The sequence below is a fragment of the Nelumbo nucifera genome, chromosome 4 (assembly GCF_055504915.1).
Source record: "Nelumbo nucifera cultivar China Antique chromosome 4, China Antique-T2T, whole genome shotgun sequence".
Lineage (NCBI taxonomy): Eukaryota > Viridiplantae > Streptophyta > Magnoliopsida > Proteales > Nelumbonaceae > Nelumbo > Nelumbo nucifera.
This window is the reverse complement of record NC_142652.1, coordinates 29,659,811-29,682,578: the sequence shown is the minus strand read 5'-3', so window position 1 is coordinate 29,682,578 and position 22,768 is coordinate 29,659,811. Positions and strand designations below refer to the sequence as shown.

Here is a 22,768-nt window from a genome sequence, read left to right as displayed (position 1 = left end):
TTTCAAACTGGTTTTAAAATTTTCATTTAATTTATATCACTAATAAAATAATTATTATTCATCATACTTAATTTTTTATTTATATGATTAATATATAATATTATAGATGTGCCCAAAATTGTTTCATATTTTTTGTGTTATTCTATTTTAAAATTTTTATTTCTAATTATACATCATGAGTTAACCCATTTGATCTGAAAGGTTGAACTACTAATCTGCCCCCTAAATAGGAAAATTGTTTCATTTCCCATCAATTTTAAGTTCTATGTTCTGTGTTCATCATTAATAAAATTATATCTATTTTATCATACTTATTTTTTAATATGAAAAATATATAATAATAGAAATGTGTCCAAAATTTTCAAAATTTCTTTATTTTCCATATTTTTATATTTTATATTTCTAAATTTTTATTATTTATTTATGACATCATGGAATTATCCATTTGACCCAAATGGTTGAACTATTTACTCACCAAATAGATGGAAAAATATGATTTCATTTCTAGGTTTATTTTAAAAATATAAAATCTCATTATATTAATTAATAACTATTGTGTATTGATTTATTAGTGGAATTTAATGATGAGAAACAAAAGTATAAATGTTGGATTGAATGAAAGAGGATGAGAATGTGATTTATTTAATGACTTAAATGTGAAACTTGATGAGAGGTAATAATTGAATGCACTTAATAGTATTATTTTAGTTGCATTTTCTACTTAAATCTTGTATTCCATTTTCACCATTAATAAAAGTAATTTTTAATTTCATATTTAATATTATGAATATATAACATTAGAACTGTATAAAAAATGCTTTATACAAAGCTTATATTTTTCTTTGAGATTCTATATATTTTTTAATATTTATTACTTAGTTAGAGATCATAGATTGACCCATTTTACTTGGAAGATTAGATCGTTGGCCTACCATCTAGATATGAAAATGGTTTCATTTTCAAGCTGGTTTTAAAATTTTCATTTAATTTATATCATTAATAAAATAATTATTATTCATCATATTTATTTTTTGTTTATATGATTAAGATATAATATTATAGATGAAGGGGTGAGCATTCAGTTTATTCAATTAAAAAATGAACCGAATAAATTGAAAATTTTTAAAACCAAATTAAAAAATAAAAACCAAATCAAAACCGAAAAATAGAAAAACCAAAATTTTCAATTGGCTTTTACTTATTTCGATTAAAACCAAATTTTAATAATGTATATACTATATTATATACATTACAACATATAATATATAATATATATTATCAAAGCACATTTCATTATATTATATATTAATATATAAATAATATTATATACTATATATTATATATTGCATATGATATACAAAAGTTTAGTTTATTCGGTCAATCGAATTTCTAATTCTAAAAACCGGATTAACCAAAATTTGCAGTTTGGTTTTAATCGAATTATGCTCACCCCTATATTAGATGTGCCCAAAATTGTTTTGTATTTTTTGTATTATTCTATTTTAAGAATTTTATTTTTAATTATACATCATGAATTAACCCATTTGACTTGAAAGGTTGAACTACTAACCCACCCTCTAGATAGGAAAATTGCTTCATTTCCCATCGGTTTTAAGTTTTATATTCAGTGTCAATTATTAATAAAATTACGCCTATCCTATCATACTTAATTTTTTTAATATGACAAATATATAATAATGTAATTGTGTCCATTTTTTTCATAATTTTCTTATTTTCTATATTTTTGTATTTTGTGTATTTCTAAATTTTTATTATTTATTTATGACATCATGGAATTATCCATTTGATACAAATGGTTGAACTACTTACCCACCACCTAGATGGAAAAATATGATTTCATTTATAGGTTTATTTTAAAATATCAATTTTCATTGTATTAATAATTATTGTGTATTTGTGTACAGATTTATTAGTAGAATTTAATAGTGAGAAAAAAAGTATTAATGTTGGATTCAATTAGAGAGGATGTGATTTATTTAATGACTTAAATGTGAGACTTAATGAGAGGTAATTGAATATATTTAATAGTATTATTTTAATTACATTTTCTGCCCTTACAATGAAGGTGAACCAAATTCAAGAAAAGGGGTATTTTAGTAAAGAAAAATTGTAAAAGCCAATACCTTATTCACACTTTTATAAGTAATAAAGATATAACTACCGATGGGATTAAAGCGGACGGGCTAGGTGGTGATGTTGGACCCCCACTGAATAATTTTTGCAGCCCTAGTCGGCCAACTATACCTAATTATGGGTCTTTGTGCATTGGCAGTCGCTCCAATGAAAAAACATAAGTTAGGGGGTGTTTAGTACGGTGGCATTGTAATGCCGTTGGGTCTTGCTTGGGTTGATCAAAAATATAAATTTGTGAGAAATATTATTGCCACATCTTACATGATTGTCATTAGAAAAATGTATTTGTAATTTGATATTTTAGATAGAAATAGCAATTTATATTGATCACTTCAAAATGTTTTAAGGTAGAAAAATCTTTCATACAAATTTGTATTGATCAACCCAAAACATTATAGCTCTGCAACACCGTTGTACCAAACACCCCTTTAGGCTGCATTTGGGAAGAGTGCAAACACAACTTCCAAGGCGTGTTTTGCACCTAAAATGATAGGATTTTTACATATAAAGGATGTAAACATTTGAATTCAATTTGATCAATGTTAAAAAGGTATATTTCAATATTAGAATTCATATTTGCATCCATTACAACTAAAAAATCATTTGGCAAGAAAGTTAATTTTGTCAATGCAAAGCTAAACCAACTTTGCACTTTATATGTTTGCATTTGCACTCTTTCCAAATGCAGTCTTAGTGATAGGTGGGCCTTGGGGGAGGAGGGATCCTAAAATCACCCCACCCTCGAAAGCGTTTGGCTTTCCTCTCACAAGTTCCTCCTCACAACACGTTACAACTGCATTTTTCACTTAGGCCTTGTTTGGGAAGAGCTCAAATAAAGTGCAAATGCAAACATGTGGAGTACACTCTAGTCATACAAATGCAAAGTTGGTTTAGTTTTGCAATGTTAAATTTACTTTTTTCAAACGAGTTTTAGTTGTAATGGATGCAGACAAGAATAGGAATGGCAACGGGGTGGGGTGGGGTCAGGTTTTGCCTGCCCCGTACCTGACCCCAAATTCAAATTCCCCACCCGCCCCGGTCATTCTTACTTGTATACTTATTAATTTTTTATTTTTTTGAAGCCTACCTAGAATTATTTTAAATTATGTAACATAATATTATAATATTATAATATAATATCATATAATATATATTAGCATATATTAATAATTATATATATATAAATTATGTTTTATAATATAGTTGGGACAGGGTGGACAAATACTGCCCCTAACCCTAGAGTTTTAGGTTTTCCCCGAACCTTGATCAATGGTCAAAACCCACCCTGATCGGGGTGGGGCAGAGTAGGGCCCCACGGGGATGGGTGAAATTGCCATCTCTAGACTAGAATCGCAAGGCAGAAATATGTCTTTTTTTATCAATTTTTAGTGCAAATGTACATTGATTTTTTTGATGTAAAATTCCCTTTCATTTTGGGTACAAACATGTCTCGGAAAACTGTATTTTTCTGTCATTGTTAATGCACAAAAGTATTTTTGCCAAACACTACAAAATTGAACCAGAGTGCATATACGCACTGAACTAGCATTTGCATTCTTCCCAAATGGAGCCTTATGGAGAATTGGCAGGGTTCTTGTTACTGCAGAATGGTTGCATAAATAAGTGTGAATGCAAATATGTAGAGTGTAAAATGGTTTATATAAATTGCAAAACTGGGTTAGTTTTGCACTGACAAATTTATTTTTTTACCAAACAAACTTTTAGCTGTAATGGATGCAAACATGAATTCCAATAAAGCATATGCTTCTTTTTTTTATCAAAAGAATTTATTTCTTTTTATTGATGTACTTATCTTACTGTCAATGTCAATATGCATTGGTCTGTTATTTATCAATACATAAATGTAATGTTGCCAAATACAAACAAAAATGAACCAGAGTGTAAATTTACCCTGAACCGGAATTTAAACTCCATTAGCATCATTTCCCAACTCAGCTTTAGGGGCATCAGTAAGGAATCTGGATCTAATAGACACAGCAATGTGAGCATTTAATAAATATTCTAACAATTCTATCAAAAGTTATTTTTAATATTTTTCAAGGATATACTAGGGGTATTTTATAAGGGACAAAGTCGAAAATAAAATTCGAAGTACTTACTCAATTTGCTCACCATCTGTGCTATCTGCTCCCTCATCGCTAAGTGATCACACTCTCCTCTAGCTTTCAATTTGTTTAGAAAGCTTTGCCAGTGAAAGAGAAACTTAAAGGTTTTAAGTAAGCATGATTGACTGCCGTCACAAAAGTAAGATGATTGATCAACTGTTGGAAGGTCCCATCCAGCAAAGATTTCACAGCATTATGCTCCCGTGAAGATGATGGTATGGAACTTTAGGCTGTGTTTGGTTCGAAGGAAAAAGTAGGGAACAAACATTGTATAAATTTCCCTACCGTGTTTCTCGGATAAATGTTTTATTGAAAAATGAACATCGACATCATTATTTTTTGCTGGTTGGTTGGGTGTTTCAAATAACACCCCGTAAAGTTATCTTACACCTTAGCTTTCAATGCGCCAAGTCAGCATTTCATTTCAATAAACGTTGGGTTGGAAGAAACCAGAATTTGAAGTTTCCCCCAATATTAATGCACTTAAATCCAATATTTTTCTGTTTTTAAATGTTTATTTGATAAACTTTGAAACCAAACAGTAATTTCATGCATAATAAACACCAACTCCTAAGTAGCACTGATGTGGTAGAGTTTTTCTAATAAATATATTCATTATAGTAGTCTTAGTACATTTGCTGCTTCTACTAGCTATGTTCTTTGGTTTTTTAAACCTGAATAGAAACTTGGGTGGTATCTGGGCATTACGAGAAAAGAATGTTTGCTGTGTTGATGTTATTTTCTCTATGAGAAAAATATATTATAACTGGCTTTGTACATCTGTCCATTCCCCTCCCTCCAAACTGAGCAAGAACCTATGTTTGAAAGACATTGTTAGGTCGATGTTTGAATATATTTGAATCTTTTTTAATAGGATTGTAAATTTTAACTAATTTATTCTAATTTTTAAATAAAATAAAAAATAAAAACAACATGATTTACATTATAAAAGAAATCATAGGGAGTGGGGAGCACTGTGGGGATAGGGAGCTAACCCTTAGGTAGCTCGAACTCAACCCGACCTTATCCTACTAGAGCCCAACCTGATTATATACATGTATATATGCATATATAGACACATTTGCATGCATAAGCATAATCTTTTTATTAAACCCTACAGGCCTACATATATACATGCATACATATACGCATACATGTATGCCAATTTTTAGTGTGGATTGATTGCCCAATTGAGCCCAACCTAAGTGCATAAAATTCTAGTATGGGTTAGGCATAAGTTGGATAGTTCAAGCTTGATATTGGGCTCAAGTCAGGCTTGGCTTTGGGCCCAATTCTTAGAGTTGGGCCTAGACTAGCTAGTCTAGTAAAAAAAACTAGTGAATTATTCCTAGTTTTAAAAAAATCATAAATACAAACTTTCAAAGACCATAATTTTGCACTTGATTGTCCAATTGGGACGATCTTTAAATCTTTTTTTAACTTTTTACAATCTATGGGATGACAAGAGGCCGGAGGTGCTTTGCTCCGCTATTTTTATCAGAAAATGCCTTTGGCCTCAAGTCTTAATTTTTTATATTAAAAACAATAGAATAATATATATATATATATATATATATATATATATATATATATATATATATATATATATATATATATATATATAAAAGGTCATCATAATTTGACCTTCGGTTAAACCTTGGTTGAACCTCCGATCATGAACCTCCAACTTTTTCCGATCGATGTTCATTTTTTGAATATTGGTATTAGTTACTAATTGGGGTGTCAATGGACTGGTTTTGGATTGGACCCTATCCAAACCAAAATCAATTTGGCCGGATTGGACGGACCAACAAGACATATTGAATTGGACTAGTCCAGACTTAATGGTCCAAAGTATTTATTGGATTGGATTGGACCTAGTCTATCCGTAATGAATTTATATTGGATTGGGTTGGATTGAATCAATATTTGATTAATTGATAGAAGATAAGAATAGGGAAAATTCTAGATTAGTACCCTGTACTTTGGGTCTAGTGCCATTTTAGTCCCCAAACTTTAAAATGTGACAATTTAGTACCCGAACTTTCAAAACGTGTCAATCTAGTACTTGCCATTAACCGGCCTGTTAACTAGCCATTAAGTGCCATTTGAAAAGATACAAATACCCTTCGAGTGTCATCTAATTCTCTTTATCAACCATCCAAACATTGACAAAAAATGAATAGTCCTAAATCCTTGCTTCTTCTGTTCAAGAAAGTTGTGGTCGCCATAATGCCCACTGAGACGTAACTCCAAATTTTTTGAATATAAGAGGCAAGGATTTGAGCCTATTCATTTTTATCAACATGTGGATGGTTGATAAAGAAAATTAAATGACATTCAAAGGGCATTTGTGTCTTTTCAAATGTCACTTAATGGCTGATTAACTGATTGGTTAACGACAGGTACTGGATTAATACATTTTGAAAGTTTGAGTACTGAATTGTCACGTTTTAAAACCCGGGGCTAGGCCCAAAGTACAGGGCACTAATCGGAAAATTTCGCATAAGAATATAGGTGCCAATGGACCAAGTTTTGATTAGAATTAATCTAAATTAAAACAAATTTGAACAGATTGAACGGTCGAGACATTGAATTGGATCTGATCCATAATAGATTCATAATGGAATAATCGGATTGGACCAAATCCGATCCAATTGACAGCCCTAAATACTAACTAGTAACTACTAAATAACAAAAGTTTTTGTAACAAAAAAAGAAAACAGAAAGTTTTTGGGGTTTTACGGGTTAATAAAACCTGGAGTATTAACACGTGCCACGGAAACCTAGCAATAGATTCTCCAAAGAAGTGTTCCGAGTTCCGACTTCTGAGTCCTGAGACCGAGCGGAAAGTAAATTGTATTAAAGCACAATTCCAGACACGAGCTCTGCAACTTTGCCTTTCTGTTGCTAGTAGAATTGAGAGAAATGGGGAAGGCCGTGAAGGAGCACCTCGCTCGAGCTCTGAATTCACACCTTAACTCCATTCATGAGACTTTCCAGGTTAAACCCATTTCAAGATTCGCCTATTCTCGCCTACCCATTTCGCTCATTTTTTTTTTCCGGCCAAACAGCTCAAGTTTTGTGTTACAAAATTTCTTTATTATTTCTCTCTTTTTAAGCTCTATAGATGTTTTGGAGTTGTATTTGATATAATTCTCTCTCAGCACAGGTATTGTATGAGACGCCCGCATCATCTCTGGAAAAAGTCACTTGGGAAGAGGTTGTACAGATGGGCGAGCAACTGTCAAAACAAGCAACAGTTGGTATTTTTCTGTTTTTCTCTTCTGTTATTTCTTTATTCAGATTTTTTTTTTGATTGATAAGCATATCCGTGATTATATTTGGCTTCGGAAGATTAGTTTCTTCAGTTTTGTATTAACATTTAATCCTAAAGTGCTACTCTGTTCAAACATGGGGCATGTACATATATTAGTTGGAGAAACATAGTGCCAAAAGAGAGCTCGCTTTGCATAAAACAGAACTCCTGAGGTTGTCATGAATCCCCTACCACCAAAAAATAACAAATAAAAATAAATGAAAAGGAAAAAGTGGAAAAGGAAAAAAAGAAAAGTAAAGGAAAGAATTATTGGTATGGTCTTCATGCCATTAGGAGCATCCAAGAATTTTGAATGGATATTTGATTCAAGTTGCTGAGGTTTGGAGTTGATGGTACCGGCATTTTAGACCTAACCCTTTCATCAATCTACAAAGGCATAAATGGCACTTAGTTAATGGTTCAACTGTCTAGACAATTATAAAAAAAGGGCTTAACTGTCTGGACCAACCCAACCGAAAATAAAATTGTTAAACAATATAAGAGGAACAAATCTTTGGTAAAATTGTAGAAAGAAAATTAAAACAACTATGAAATTAGTTCTGTATCATTTAAAGTAAAAGTCATATCTAAAATATAATGTCAGTTTTGAATGTTTTTCTAACACAAAAGGATTATAAATATGCCATGAAGTTCTATGTGGAACTATCCTTGACCTCCTTTTCCCTTCAAAATGACTTAGAGGTTAGTAAAGAAGGGAAGAAATAGAATCAACAAGTTACAAGTGCAATTACCACCATTGTTTTTTCTAGATTTAGTGCTGTTTTTTTTTTTTTCCTGGTTTCTTTTTATTCCTTGACTTCCTAAACTAGTAATCCCTAGCCTTGTACTTGTTCTCAACCAAAAATGTCCCTAAAATGGATAATAAGCAATTGTTCTGTAAAAAAACTCTTCCAATTCAATTTCAAGTAATTATTCTTATTGATAAAAGAGATTATCAACTTGTTTTTGGGTATCAAGTTCTTCTGTTCCAGTTTTGGTGCAACAAAAATCATATTTTTTCATGGAACTATGATGACCAAACAAGTTAACGATTTTATTGCACTGGTTAAATAGATAATTTGGGTGACGGTTCAAATTGTTCAACCCCCTTAGGTCCTCACCTATTGTGGGGTTTGAAAACACCAGTTATAGGTGAACTCCTTTTGATGATACACAACCAATAAACCTTGGAACAACTGATGTCTCCAAGGAAGGTCTGAAGGTACAACCTTGGGCTGACAAGCATGAGAAAATGGGTTCGAGTCTGAGAGCAGCCACTGTGCAAAAAAAAAAAAAAGCCAAATGTTAGGACCATATCCCGTCTACTCTTCCCAAGGCCCCAGATAGTTGAGAGTTACATTAGGTAATGGCCCTTTACCTTAGAATCCATGGAACTTTCCACAAGAATCCATGGAATGTTGGACAGCATGTCAGACATGGACACATTGTCCATTTAGGAGAGTCCATGCAACAATGGTTCTGATATCAACTTCTGGTTGCCTATTCATTATGCTTTTTGTTGTGTATGCAGCGGGGATGCTATGGACCGGAGAAGCACCAGATGTGAACCAACTGGAAGAGAACATGGGGTCATATTTTAACATGCTTCAGGGATTCCTTTTGCTTTCCCATGGAAGTACAGTGGGTGCTGGACCTACTCTTCGTTCAAACATCCATGCATCTGCGAAGCAAGTTGTCGATTGCAGTTTAGCATTATTGAAAGAGGCTGTTTCCTCTTATGGTAATCTCTCTCTCTCTCTCTCTCTCTCACACACACACACACACACACACACACACACCCTACAATTACAACTGTGGCAGTTGATTGACCTTGAATTCCTTTTGTGACATTGTCATAAGTTTTGCTTGTTTTAGGAAGTTGCTGCAGAACTGATAGTTTTAGTGTAGCTATTTGGTGGTTGGAACCATAACATCTTAAAATATGTACAGGATAAATAGAAGAAAACAAGAAAATATTAATAGCAAATGTTCATGAACTTGGAGCATGTGGTCATTGTGGTTGATGCATGTTTATATGGTATATCAGGGGTTGGGATGCATTTGAAAGTCGGATCTGTTAAAACAGATAGAATGATTAGTGGTCTGTTCATATGCTACCTCTTAAAATTATATTATTTTATTCTCTATTGTATTTTTTTTACACTAGTCATAGATGAATTGACTAAGCATATTTAGGAAGAGATCTCATGGTGCCTGTTGTGTGCTAATGATATGGTATTAATTGATGAAACTAACAAAGGATTAAATGCAAAGTTAGGTTTTTGGACAAATACCTTAGAAACAAGATGTTTTAAAATAAGTAGGACTAGAACAGAATATATGCAATGTAAGTTCAATGACAGTAGGAGTGCAAATTAGTGTAAACTTTGGATTAGAGACCAAGATTTTTTTTTGAGTAAAAGGTGACTAAGATTTTATTAATAAAAGGTGGTACATGAGATAATGTACACCAAAGCAAAGCAGATAAAGGTTACAAAGGTAGAGCACTATCACTAAAAAAAATCTCTATGAGCGCCAGGTTTAGCTAACCCATCTGCTACAGTGTTCAGTTCCCTGGGAATCCAGTTCAATTTAGCCTGCATTGAGTCCAAGATGTCTCTAGCTTCTGCCAAGATATAATTCATAACAATGGAGAGATTAAGGAGGATATCACCCATAGAATTAGAGCCGGATGGGCAAAATGGAAGGGTGAATCCAGAGTCTTATGTGATAGACAAATACAAATTAGGCTAAAAGGAAAATTCTATAAAACAGTTCTAAAACCAGCAATGTTGCATGGAATAGAGTGTTGGGCAGTCAAGGAATAGCATGTGAAAAAAACGAGTGTGATTGGAATCTGAATGTTTAGATGTTTGAGTAGAAAAACTAGAGAAGATTGGGTTAGAAATGAAGTCACTTGTCCAACCTAGGAGTAGCTTAAGTAGGTGATAAAATGAGAGAAAGTAGACTAAGATGGTTTGGTTACATGCATATAAGACCATCTACAGCACCTATATGAAGTGATCTTTTAAAAGTTGAAGGGGCTAAAAGAGCTAGGGGCAAACAAAAAGGGACATGGGTTGAAGTAGTAACTAGTAAGAAATGATTTAAGTGCTCATAATTTAACAATGCATATGGCACTAAACAGAACAGAATGGCAAAACTGGATTCATGTAGCTGATCCCATATAGTTTGGATAAGGCTTAGATGTTGATGGTAATGATTTTATTCTGTCTCTTTTTTGTCCTGGATTTTTTTTAATTTGATAGATTTTTTTGCAAATTTCTTGAAAATATTTAAGCTTCTGCCACACACACATAAAGTTCATAAGTTTGTTTGCATCCTAGTTAATTACTGATCGATTTCCCACAACTTATTTGATCCCTTCCCTGTAAGGTCAGGCTTCAGGTAAATGCTAAAAATAAATAAACGTTTGTTTCATTTTACTGTTATATACTATGGAAATTCAAAAGGAATAGGAAAGAAATGCAGAAGTGGAATCATCATTCTTCAAACACTGTAGTAAGATGAATATTATGCAGGATCACATGATGCGAATCAGAAACGATCGATCCCACCATTAGCTGGTGCTGTATGGGATGCATGTATTGCCCTCAAAAAGACTCCAACCACAAACTACACAGCAATTGGACGAGCTATAACACAGGTTGCAGTGTCCTTGAAGGATGTACTGCGTGAGATGAAGGAACTCAAGCCGGGTACTACTGATCCAGCAGACAAAATTTCTGATGAGACTGCTTCTGACCCAGCTGGTGATCCCCCAGAAGATGATGATTCAAGTGAGGGTGACCTTGGTAATGACCTGTCGCTGGAAGAGATGAAAATTGCCCAATCAACAATAGATGTTGTGTCCAACACACTTGCAGTCATCAAGGAACTTATCCGCTACATTACAGGTTTACTGAAACAATCAAGTCCCAATGGTGGCAGTCATTCTGTTGATTCATTGGAGAAATTACTGAAAATCTGTCAAGGGATTGGAATTCAGGTTGACGAGCTTGGAGCATGTCTCTATCCTCCACAAGAGATTCCTGCACTGAAGGCAGCAGCTGGGAAAATAACAAACGAAATTAAAGAAATGCAGGCAGAGGTCCGGAATCTGAAGGGCCCTTCAGAAGGCTTCTTCCAGGCATGTGAAGGCTTAGAAAATTCTGTGAGAAAGCTGGAGGCTGAACTGGATTGTTCTTCTGATGCTGCTGATCTGGCCCCACAAATGCAGAACCTTGATTTGAGCGTGTAAAAAACAAGATATAATAGAAATACAAGCACAGAAGGTAAATGTAAACATTCTATTGCAGAATTGTGGTTGTACGTTTACATTTTTGTGATACAATGCATGCACTGATTTGAAGTTGAAGTTCTTGCAAGTCTTAATTGGGTGTGCATCTGATGAAGTCTTGGCAGTTGGCATTAAATGTATCAGTTTAAGTGGCTGAACTGAATGATTTATTTCTTTGTCTTTTTGTGGACAAAATGGTCAATAAAATACTCGGAAGGTTTAGCAAGCAATCCAACATGCCGTTCAGCCACTAAAGAGATCATAACCTACTTGTTCACAAAGGACAAATAAATAACAAGGAAAATGGGCAACATGGTATTTTCCAATTTCCATGGACTCTAATGCAATTTGCAAAACTTGTGCGCAGTTGAGGGAATGCTAAAGGAGTAATATGGGGTTGATACAGAGTTGATTTCTGCCTGATCCCTGATTCTGCAGAATTCAAATTGGGCAAAATCTATGGTGCATGAAATGAACTATACCATGAAACTGAACCAGCGATAAAGGGATACATCATAATTGAATCTTTAATGTTGTTAAAGTTTTTAATGTCAAAAGTACATCTTGTGAAATCTGAATCAATGAAAATTAAATAGATCATATGACATCTCTAATGTGATTGGTTGAAACTTTGATTTAATGTGCAACAAATATTTAAAATGCATATCTAATTGGACTCTTCAAATTGGGATTTTTTTAGGAATTAATTGATTGATCAAAAAAAAATTAATGCTTCCATTTATGCAGTTTCCAGGATTTTCAAGGTGCTTTGTTAGGTTATCTCTAGGCCAGAAAGAATGTGTTTTGAGCTATTTTAATTGGGGCGTGGGAAGCAGGATGGTCCATTTAACAACTTGAGGGCATGCTTGGAACTTTGATTCGTACCACTGTACAAGGACAAGAAACCAAGGAGTATGGAGGAATGCATGAATTAAAGCATCCATTGGCAACTCAAACAGATGAATGGGTGAATCAAGGCAGCTGAGAAAGGAATGACTGTCTCCTTCCTTTGATCAATAAAAAAACTGGGACTGTGGGGGTGGTTACCTATCCATTGTTGGTGGTTGGCCCCCAAATTCCATGGACCCAATAAGACTTACTGTAACAGTTGATGGCGAACAGTTGATCAATTCTAGTCTCTGAGAGGGAATTCATGAAAAAGATGTATACAACTATACATATGGTAGGGAGAGATCAATTCTTAGTTTTGCTAAATGCTAATAAGGTAGGGAGGGATCAGTTCTTTCTTAACTTTGTTCGAAATGCTAGCAAACCTCTCAACAAGTAGCTGATGCCAGCCATGAAACCATGGGTGACTTATAAGGATTTGCTCAAGAAGTTGAGTTACGAGTACAATCCCATGAAATAACAACTACCAGAATATAGCGCCACAAGCCATACCGTTTATACCTGTGAGAAGCAAACCACTGGAATGAAGTATAGTAATCTGAATTAGAAAAAAGAATAATCATAGCTAAGATGTCCATGACCAATCACCACTTGCATTCTAGCTAATAGATACATCAAGGGATGACGGGGCAAGGAACAAAGTAATTTGAATATAGCGAGTTGGTGATGTGATCGAACTTGTTACAAAGTATGAGTGAAACAGAGGGTGGAGATGGGTAATTTCCCACCCTTGTTTTTCCCTTCTCTCTTCGTGACTCAATATACATCCTCTTGGCAGCCATGTGAACAATCCGTGTTTTAGTAATTACGCAAAGGAGCTTTCATATGCTGCCATGACATAATATTAATTAACGCCCACTAAGCTTTACCATCCAAGCACCACCCAAGTAGAGACCCAACAGGGGACCCGCCAACAAAATCTGAGTTAAAGGATCAGTTGATGGCGTGAGCACCGCAGCTGCCACAACAGCACCAACCACAACGTATCTCCAAATTGATAGCATTTGGTCTCCTGAAACTAGACCAAGTTGCCCCAGTAGAAGTTGTATAACTGGAACCTGTGAAAGAAAAAACAGAAGATGATGGAAATGAGGTTGTGGTCTTTAAATACCTATAAACATTAAATAGACTAAAAGAGACCCAACCAAATGAAAATAACAGGGTTAATGCAGCAGAACTTGAGGGTAATCATCATATAATGGTCATTAGACTTTATATTTTTCTAATAGTACTCAATCTCATGAGTTTGATTTGGTTCAACAGGACCCTGAATTGACTGCTCATCCCTAACTTTACGTTGGTCAGGCTAGCATCTTAAGACCTTAAGTTGGGTTTGGTGGAAAATTTTCAATTCAACCAAGGTACTTGCATTGGGCACTTGATAGTCTGTTTGGATGCTGAGAAAATGATGGGAAAGGAAGCATCTTCCTGGAACATTCTTTTTTCTCAATGTTTGTTTTCAGAGAAACGATGGGATGGGAATGGAAAAACAAGGGATATGAGATCCCAAAATGAAGGACGTGGGGTCACACCATTTTGGTGAGACCCCACTGAGAAAGGCATTATTGAGAGTTTTAGCGAGCCTTGTCAGAGAGATATTGGGTTCCCACTGAGAAAGGGGTTGAGGAATCAGACAATTCTATCCAAATTACCATCTTGTGGCTGGCCCCAAGACAAGGCTCAGTGAAAAATTAATCAGCTCAATCTTGAGGTTCATGGCTCACACCTTGTGGTGCCTTGTGTTGAGGACATGGATTCTATATGTTCATCAATCTAAAGTTCTTAGCACAAATACTGAGTTGAATATCAACTTTACTTTAAAATACATTATATATTATTTAATTTGTTTAGAAAGCATTTTATTTGGTATATGTAACGTATTTAGGGTTGTTTAAAACTCTTTTGAGGTTTGCTTTACACTAAAAGATCTTCAAAGTACTCCTAACCTATTACTTTTTTCTTTTTTTTGATAAATGAGAGTAGTTTTATTAATTCAAATAACGAAAATACAATCAGCCTAGGAGGAGGCACGAGATGTTACCTCCCCCAAAGACTCAACCATATACACTAAACATGCCCAAGCCTGAAACACAATTACAAAGTAGCCCAAAACAGATCTCCCCTTGACACCCCTTGCTTGGCCAGAGAATCAGCCATTGCATTTGCTGATCTTCTGACCCACTGAAACCTGACAGTCATATTTCTTGTCATCCATTTAACTTTCTTTAACAGATCCCTGTAGTCCCAACAAGCTGTTTCTGGGCTAATCAGCCAGCCTACTCCTAACCTATTACTTTGCAACATGATTGCTTTTCTTTGATAAGTAATGGTCAAATTTTATTAATGAGAAGAAAGATAGACCTTATCCACTAGAAAGAACCAGTGGCAAGACAAGGCTCAAGGAAAAATTAGTCAGCTCAATCTTGAGGTTCATCACTCACATCATGTGGTGCCAGTTGTTAAAGACATGGATTCTATATGTTCATCAATCTAAAGTTCTTAGCACAAATACTGAGTTGAATATCAACTTTACTTTTCAATACATTATATATTATTTAATTTGTTTAGAAAGCATTTTATTTAGTATATGTAACATATTTAGGGTCGTTTAAAACTCTTTTGAGGTTTGCTTTACACTAAAAGATCTTCAAAGTACTTCTAACCTATTACTTTGCAAAATGATTGTTTTTCTTTGATAAGTAATAATCAAATTTTATTAATGAGAAGAAAGATAGACCTTATCCACTAGAAAGAACCAGTGGCAAGACAAGGCTCAAGGAAAATTAATCAGCTCAATCTTGAGGTTCATGGCTCACACCTTGTGGTGCCAGTTGTTAAGGACATGGATTCTATATGTTCATCAATCTAAAGTTCTTAGCACAAATACTGAGTTGAATATCAACTTTACTTTTCAATACATTATATATTATTTAATTTGTTTAGAAAGCATTTTATTTAGTATATGTAACATATTTAGGGTCGCTTAAAACTCTTTTGAGGTTTGTTTTACACTAAAAAATCATCGAAGTACCTCTAACCTATTACTTTGCAACATGATTGTTTATTCTTTGATAAGTAATAACCAAATTTTATTAATGAGAAGAAAGATAGACCTTATCCACTTGAAAGAACCAGTGGCAAGAACACTACAGAAGAAATAAAAGAAACGACACGGAGCTGAGAAATCAAAAGATAATACTAAAGTCAAGTCAATCTGCTGCTCAACCCCAGAGCCTGGTGCCCTCCATACAAGATGTGGCCTTCCCACGCCATTTAAGGCATTGACAGATAAAGGGGTGTACCTGAATTAGATGTCCATCAAAAGGGGCAAAACCTTAGCTTCTTAATTACAGAACAGCTGTAGAAATTGAAATTTGACTGATGATTTTTGTAAATTGTTGATAGAACATCACTACTTTTCAATATATAACTAGATTTGTTTAAGTGATGGTACTTCATTTATATATGTTTTCCCATATAAAGAAAAATTCTGTACATTTTCACTTTTAATTCTTCTTTTCCCTATGCTTCATGCATCTGGAGGTAATACCTCTCTTTATAACTACACATCTTAAAGTAGTGGGATCTGCACGCTACATGTAAAGTTATTAGAAGCTTAATGGAATAATGGTAGGATATAAATATTGAAAAAAAGAAATCCAAAGACAACAAAATTTCAAGTATGGTAATGGATATTATATAGATAAATATATCTTCATCCATATTCCATGTCCTTTATTTTTCAGAAAATAAATACTCCCATGTCTCTATCGAAGTGTCAAGGCATCAAATCCCCAACTTGGTGCATATTTACAAAAAAAAAAAAAAGATAAATTGGAAACATTGTTAAATAGAAAAAAGGATCCATGAATTGAGCTTCTTGATTTCAAAAGCAAATCACACAAAATAATGGTCTAAAGTACAAAATGACCATAAATAAACGATGTCCTTCTATGGAGAATCTTTACCTGAAAAGACAGTCCTGTACTGAACATGAGTACCAGTACAAACTCAAAGTACTGATCAATGGACCATAAAGATTCAACCACTCCTTCTGCATAGTTAACAAAGAAGTTCAAGGCTGCAGGAGTGAGAACCCAGTAGGAGAAGACAACACCAGCATAGAAAAGTACAGAGGAGCCTAAAACAATTGGCCCCAGAAACCTTCTCTCTGCCCTTGTTAGACCAGGAAGAACAAAAGCTATGATCTCATAGAGAATGACAGGGCTCCCTAAAAGAATTCCACAGTATCCAGATACCTGCAGTGCACAATTAAAAGATTTGGTGTGATATTCAGTGACATATATTTCTTTAAGGCAAGTAGGACTGTAAAGGGGAAAAGAACTTCCAAATTTGAAAACAGTATTGGTATTTGAAAATACCATACAACAATGATTTGCAAGCACCATAGTTTTCTAAGTGGTCATGAGACTTAAATAGCTCATAGAGTTCAATAACCACTTAAATGGTTCTTAGTTAATCCATGCTTGCCTGCAATTAAATTCTTTTATCAGCTTGAGGTTAGTTGTTTTCCGCACATGAAAGGGTCTTTTACATTGGGATGTTGTTGGTTTGACCAAGTTGCTTTTTTTATATTCTTATTTTACAGTAATCAGGTAAAAGTCAACGGCAAGGAGGAAGACTCTCACCCTCTTTTCAGGGCCAAATAGTGGTATGAGGTTCGTTAAGAGTGGAGGTGATGGCCCTCCTTGATATTGGCAAATCAATTGGGTCTCTATCAGATTGAAGTAGAAGGGGGGGGGATTCATAATTGGTAATTGGATGGCTGCAGGAAGATTGTTTAAAGGTCTGGACTTGTAGACAAGCAATGAGAGAATATGGAGGTTGGAAAGAGAAATTGATGTAAAATTTAATTCAATTAGAAGATCAGCTAATGGCCTGGTTGACAGCTTAGCTAAACAGGGGCCAACCAGGGCTGAGTTTTTTTTTGGGGGGGCAGCATTGTAATTGTGGGGTTTAGCACTTCTTTTTTGGGGTGCTTGTTTCTGTTTATCATTATTAATTAGTGCATGAAAGTTACTGTTTCCAATAAAAAGAATTCAAAGGAAAGGATCCTTAATGACACATTCCTTTACCAGATCAAACAAAAAATGATCATTGCAACAGATTACAGGAAATTTTGTACAGAAAACTTTTGGAAAGCAAAAAGAGGCAAATTGTTATCCACTACTGCTATTGGTATAACAAGGGAAAATGGAAGTTTCCAGAATAATAATCCAAATGGACTTTCTTGCTTGAGATGGTCTCTTCCCAGAACCAGCAATTGGTTCTCAGAAGCATCACTACAGCTACCAGTTCCAGTCAAGAAGAATGCATGGGCCTACTGTTCTACTTATTATAGCATTTGGAACAGGTAGAAAGTGAAGTTTGCATGGAATTTAACAGGAAATATAAAAAATGCACAGCAGAATGCAAGAAGCATTTTACTTGGTTCTTCTACCTTTAACGTTGTAAAGAAAAATTCTCCCGGTGCAAGCTGCAGAAAGCGAACACCTTGTGAACTAACAGGAGCTTCAAGAAGCATTATCAATTCCTTTGAAAAAGCAAAACATCCTAAAATAGCAGCTCCAACTGCCAGAACAGATACAAAGATTCTCTCGCGCAGCTCCTCTAGATGATCAAATAGAGTCATCTCTTTATCATCTGGGAGTTCTTCTTTGTTAGGATAAAGGAAATTATAAAGGGCACTATCTTTGTCATCTTGGTTCACATTTTCAATAATTTCTTCATTCAATTTATCTGCCACATCTACAACTGCCAAGAACCCCAATAAGAAATAAGGCATCGGAATCTGGTTAAAATACAGATACAACTTTCCTTACATGAGAAAAAGGTTGCACAGTGCACATCTAAAACTAAAACAAGAAGACAAATATGTAAACAAAACTTACTAGGTATGTTAAATGCATCTGAACTAATTCTTTGATTATGAGTAAGATAATCCTCTTATTTGTAGAATTCCTTATAATTTTCTATGTATTTGAGAGCATTTTCTTGCTTGAGAGTGAGGGTTTTGTTTTTCTTGTTGGTCATACATAACGGTGCTTGTCCATTACCACTTTTAGGACTAAGCCGGGAATCCCATGGATATTCCTTTACTGGAGCACATATTAGGTATAACCATTCTCCTTTTTTTGCACATGGAGTTCCCTCTTTCATAAATATGTTGGGCAAGCAGACAAGAGCTCTTGGGAAATCTGGATCTGCTAGAAAAATTAATGAATATGAACTGGATTGGTTTAACTTCCACAGCACTTTTTTCCTCCCCTCACCCCACCCACTTTTTTTTGGATGAATTTCCTTTCCCCCTTTTGTGATCCTCCATTCCCAAGGTTTAAAGATTTCACTGAAGATCATCATCATCATCATCATCCATGCCTTATCCCAACTATATGAGGTTGGCTACATGAATCCTGTATTGTCAATCTGTTCTATTTAAAGCCATACCCGCTGTCAAATTTTTAGTGCTTAAATCATTTCTTACTACTTCTACCCATGTCCATTTTGGTCTACCCCAAGCTCTTCTAGCCCCTTCAATGTATAACAAATCACTTCTAACTGGTGCAGTTGGTCTTCTATGTACATGCCCAAACCACTTAGTCTACAATCATATCCTTTCTAGTTTTTCCACTCATCCATTTTAGCATTTACATTTCTGCCACATTCATTTCCTGTTAAGATGTTAGCTAGAAGTATCTTTTATCCCTGTTAAATAGAAGTAAATGAGTTTGATAATGAGTATCATTATCATAAAAGAAGTTTATCAAGATATCTGGAGAGAAATATTTCAATGATTCTTCTAACAATTTCTTTCAATGGAGAAGAAGTGTACAAATACAATTAGAAATACACCAGGAGTGATTACTGTGCAACTTTGAGCATTCATATGAGATACAAGTGCCCTTGAAACTTGAAAGGTTGTCCCAGTAAGGACTAGTGTTAATGTGTTATCCAGAAAGAAAAATATGAATATAAGTTGAATCCAGGAGCTCAGTATAGATTGATGAGGTTAGTGAAGGAGAGCTAGAATGTATGAAGATACTACACCTGTCAAAAAACATGGCACGTGAGGCACTTCATGGTGCAAACCTGATAATTGGGATAATTTATTAAAACTAGAAACAAGGTTATAAATGACTCAACTAGCAATCAAATTAATTCTTTCTCCCTAATGGGTGCAAGAAAAAGCTCAAAGGCCTAAAACTGGTGAAGACTGAGGCTGCGGTAAGATTTCCAAGTCTTAAAGGAATTGGACATAACTCAATAGTACAGCATGCTACAACCGTTGTTTTAAAAAGCTTGACAAATGCTCAACACATTCTGCAGCTAGAGACCTATAGGGCTTATACGGGTAACTACTCATACTCGCAATAATACTCGTCGCTTAAAAAGAAACAATACTTGTAATATAAGTCAGAATTGGCAATAATAGTGCAATCATAATTAGTAATGTTTCAAAGAGGAAGCACAGAAAGAACTCATCCCCAAAAATGCTGAATAAGAACGAATTTGGGAAAGGAGAGCAAGATAAAGCAGTAATAATCATATAACAATTACCACAAAGAAAAATGTTAAAAAAGAATGAACCCATCTCAACAAATCCACTGAGATAGAAAACCTTATAAGTAAATGAATAAAACCATCCAAAAAGATACGAATTCAGGAAATTAAATACCTGGTCTTTCTTCAATAGCTGAGCCAACACCACCCAACTGCTTCTGTTGCTCCTCCACATCTTCTACAGCAAAGCAAACAACTCGACCGAACCTTTTCCGGCCGAGCCTCTCTGAAATCCGAAACCCAGCTTTTCCTCTGTTGATTTGCAAAGAAGTGCTTCGTTTCGCGCTCGAACTAAGACGGTTAAAGCAGCGGTTATTAAGCTGCAAATGAGAGATCAAAGGATTCAAAGCAGCTGTGCTTCCCATCTCTAATACCGAGACTCTCCAGCAGTTCAGCCCAACCGTCGAAATGGCATGGAAAGGGATAATTGGACCTTCAATCTGGATTTGAATAGCATACCAAAAAAAGAGAATCACGATTCCATATAAAATCTGAGTTCGTGGCTTAACTGGCGGCTAATATTGGAGACGAAAACCCACGGCGCATTTTAGTCATATATACTGGAAATATTCTATTGAGAGCCTTTTAGTGGACCGACCTATGGTCTTAGTCTTAACGCGTGGCTCCAAACTAATGGTTCGGTCGTAAATTCGTGCCAAATAGGGATATTTCAGTAATCTTGCAACTGAGAAATCGGGAAATACGGTAACATGCCCTGGTTCATCTTTCCCGCCATTTTCCCGCTTATTCATCTTTTGTTACAGTTAAACAGAGGGGAGAAAAAACCAAAAAGAAGGAAAGAAAGACAATGGAAGGAGACAATCCAGCCCAGAGAGCTATAGCTCTTCTTCGGAGGAGACTCTGTAACCCTAATTATATCTTTTCACTGTTATCGGATTCTCCAGATAGCAATTACAGGTCTCATTGCTCTATCTATAACCCTAAGTTTTGTTTTCCTTTAAGATGCATGTTCTTGCTCTGGTGGGTTTTTATTATAAGTCACGAAGTTTTTCCTGTTTCTCCAGTAAGCTGAAGTTCATCATATCAAATTCAGTCACGGAAACCTGTAACAACTCAATCCTCCTCCTCGGCCCCCGTGGTTGCGGAAAAATCGCTGTGTGTGCTGTTCAAATTCACAATAAGATCAGTTGAACATTCATAAGACTAGTTTTTGTTTTATTTCTGACTCTTTTTTATTTTTATATTTCCTTTATTATTTTCCTCTCATTTTTAGGTGTTGGAGCTTGTTCTCAAAGATTTACAGGTGGAACATCCAGATATGATATCGGTGGTATGGTATTATCTGGCATTCTCCTTTTACATCTTCTGCGCAATATCCGTCCTACACTAATTCTGAGTGGCTAGTGGTGAAAGATGATTTGCCTGGTTAAAATTGTGTTTTTTTTTCTCAATATCATTAGACTTTTAATGTTTTTTTTTTTTTTCGTTTTGCAATGCTTAATAAAAACGTCGAAAATCTGGAAGAGAATTAACCATTCTATATGTGTACATCTCAGGTCAGATTGAACGGACTATTGCACAGTGATGACACTTGTGCACTGAAGGTCAGACATGCAACACTTTTTTCTCCATGAAGATTATTTAAGTGATCCTACCATGACCATTTAGAAAATATGAAGCTTTCTGCTTCCTGGTCCACCCAAAAGTACATGGTTTCTTGGTTTCTACAATTTTTTTTTATTAATATTTAAGGTATCCTTGTTATTTCCACTTTAATAAGTTATTCACGTGTGATGTTGTTTTATTGAAGCCCTTGCATGGTCTGTGGCATGTCTATTTTTTCTGGATTAATCTTCTTGGTCTCTACTTTTTGTTCTTTTCTTTTTACGGTGTCGTGCTTGTTTGTATTTCAGGAAATTGCTAGACAGTTATGCTTGGAGCATCAATTATTGTTCTCAAAAATGGTATAGCATGCAAATGTCACTATGACACGTTTCAAATCTAGAAAGAAAAGGATCTTATTGTCTCGACAATATGTGGTTTTGTAGGCTTCCTCTGATGATAATGCTCAGTTTATGATAGCCATGTTGAGGTGAGCAAAGTTTTAGTAAATTTTCTCTTTTATCCATTATTTTCTGTCATGTGGACTGGGACAGCAAAAGGCTGACAAATAATGTCAGGCAATATGATTTAGAGTTGCTTGCCAGATAAGGTTAAATTTAAGGCTGTCAGTGTTAAAATTAATCGGATCAATAAGAACTGGTTTAAGGGTTTCTAGGTTGCCACTTGCCAGTGACTTTGAGTTTAAAGGTTAACAAGGGATGACAAAGACCTGAGCTAGGTTAGGGTAATAAAGTCAGAGAGAACAAGGAAACCCAGTTTAGAATCAGTGTGACACTAAACCAGATAAACTGGTTA

General features: G+C 34.8%; 3 protein-coding genes across 5 annotated transcripts in view; 2 read left to right on the top strand and 1 right to left on the bottom strand.

Moving 5' to 3' along the window:
• The first annotated feature begins 7,078 nt into the window (after positions 1-7,078).
• Positions 7,079-11,994, top strand: LOC104613336 (uncharacterized). Its single transcript, XM_010281115.3, has 4 exons — positions 7,079-7,283; positions 7,453-7,546; positions 9,131-9,340; positions 11,142-11,994. The coding sequence occupies exons 1-4, from the start codon at positions 7,209-7,211 to the stop codon at positions 11,858-11,860; spliced, it is 1,098 nt and encodes a 365-aa protein (XP_010279417.1). The 5' UTR covers positions 7,079-7,208; the 3' UTR covers positions 11,861-11,994.
• A 1,333-nt stretch (positions 11,995-13,327) lies between these two features.
• On the bottom strand, positions 13,328-20,865 carry APG2 (Sec-independent periplasmic protein translocase). Of its 2 annotated transcripts, none has more exons than XM_088903348.1 (4): positions 20,505-20,865; positions 18,270-18,577; positions 16,777-17,067; positions 13,328-13,866 (listed from the first exon to the last, which is right to left on the bottom strand). In XM_088903348.1, the coding sequence occupies exons 1-4, from the start codon at positions 20,752-20,754 to the stop codon at positions 13,657-13,659; spliced, it is 1,059 nt and encodes a 352-aa protein (XP_088759474.1). In that variant the 5' UTR covers positions 20,755-20,865; the 3' UTR covers positions 13,328-13,656. The 2 variants fall into 2 exon arrangements, with proteins under 2 accessions (XP_088759474.1, XP_010279415.1); XM_010281113.3 differs by having other exon boundaries at positions 18,270-18,583; positions 20,505-20,863.
• A 241-nt stretch (positions 20,866-21,106) lies between these two features.
• ORC4 (origin recognition complex subunit 4) overlaps positions 21,107-22,768 on the top strand; it is a 32,850-nt gene continuing 31,188 nt past the window's right edge. The window contains exons 1-6 of one of the 2 annotated variants that reach the window (XM_088903346.1): positions 21,107-21,307; positions 21,415-21,505; positions 21,624-21,680; positions 21,907-21,954; positions 22,264-22,314; positions 22,399-22,442. In XM_088903346.1, coding sequence (XP_088759472.1) covers positions 21,198-21,307; positions 21,415-21,505; positions 21,624-21,680; positions 21,907-21,954; positions 22,264-22,314; positions 22,399-22,442 — 401 coding nt within the window. In that variant the 5' untranslated portion in view covers positions 21,107-21,197. The remainder of the gene's footprint in view (positions 21,308-21,414; positions 21,506-21,623; positions 21,681-21,906; positions 21,955-22,263; positions 22,315-22,398; positions 22,443-22,768) is intronic. The other variant, XM_010281112.3, reaches the window with a different exon arrangement.

Coding starts and splice junctions, on each gene's coding strand:
- LOC104613336 (XM_010281115.3), top strand. CDS start 7,209: ATGGGGAAGGCCGTGAAGGAGCACCTCGCTCGAGCTCTGAATTCACAC. Junction 7,284..7,452: donor CCATTCATGAGACTTTCCAG/GTTAAACCCATT, acceptor CTCTCAGCACAG/GTATTGTATGAGACGCCCGC. Junction 7,547..9,130: donor GTCAAAACAAGCAACAGTTG/GTATTTTTCTGT, acceptor TTGTGTATGCAG/CGGGGATGCTATGGACCGGA.
- APG2 (XM_010281113.3), bottom strand. CDS start 20,754: ATGGGAAGCACAGCTGCTTTGAATCCTTTGATCTCTCATTTGCAGCTT. Junction 18,584..20,504: donor AGCTATTGAAGAAAGACCAG/GTATTTAATTTC, acceptor GGTTCTTGGCAG/TTGTAGATGTGGCAGATAAA. Junction 17,068..18,269: donor TTTTCTTTACAACGTTAAAG/GTAGAAGAACCA, acceptor TGTGCACTGCAG/GTATCTGGATACTGTGGAAT.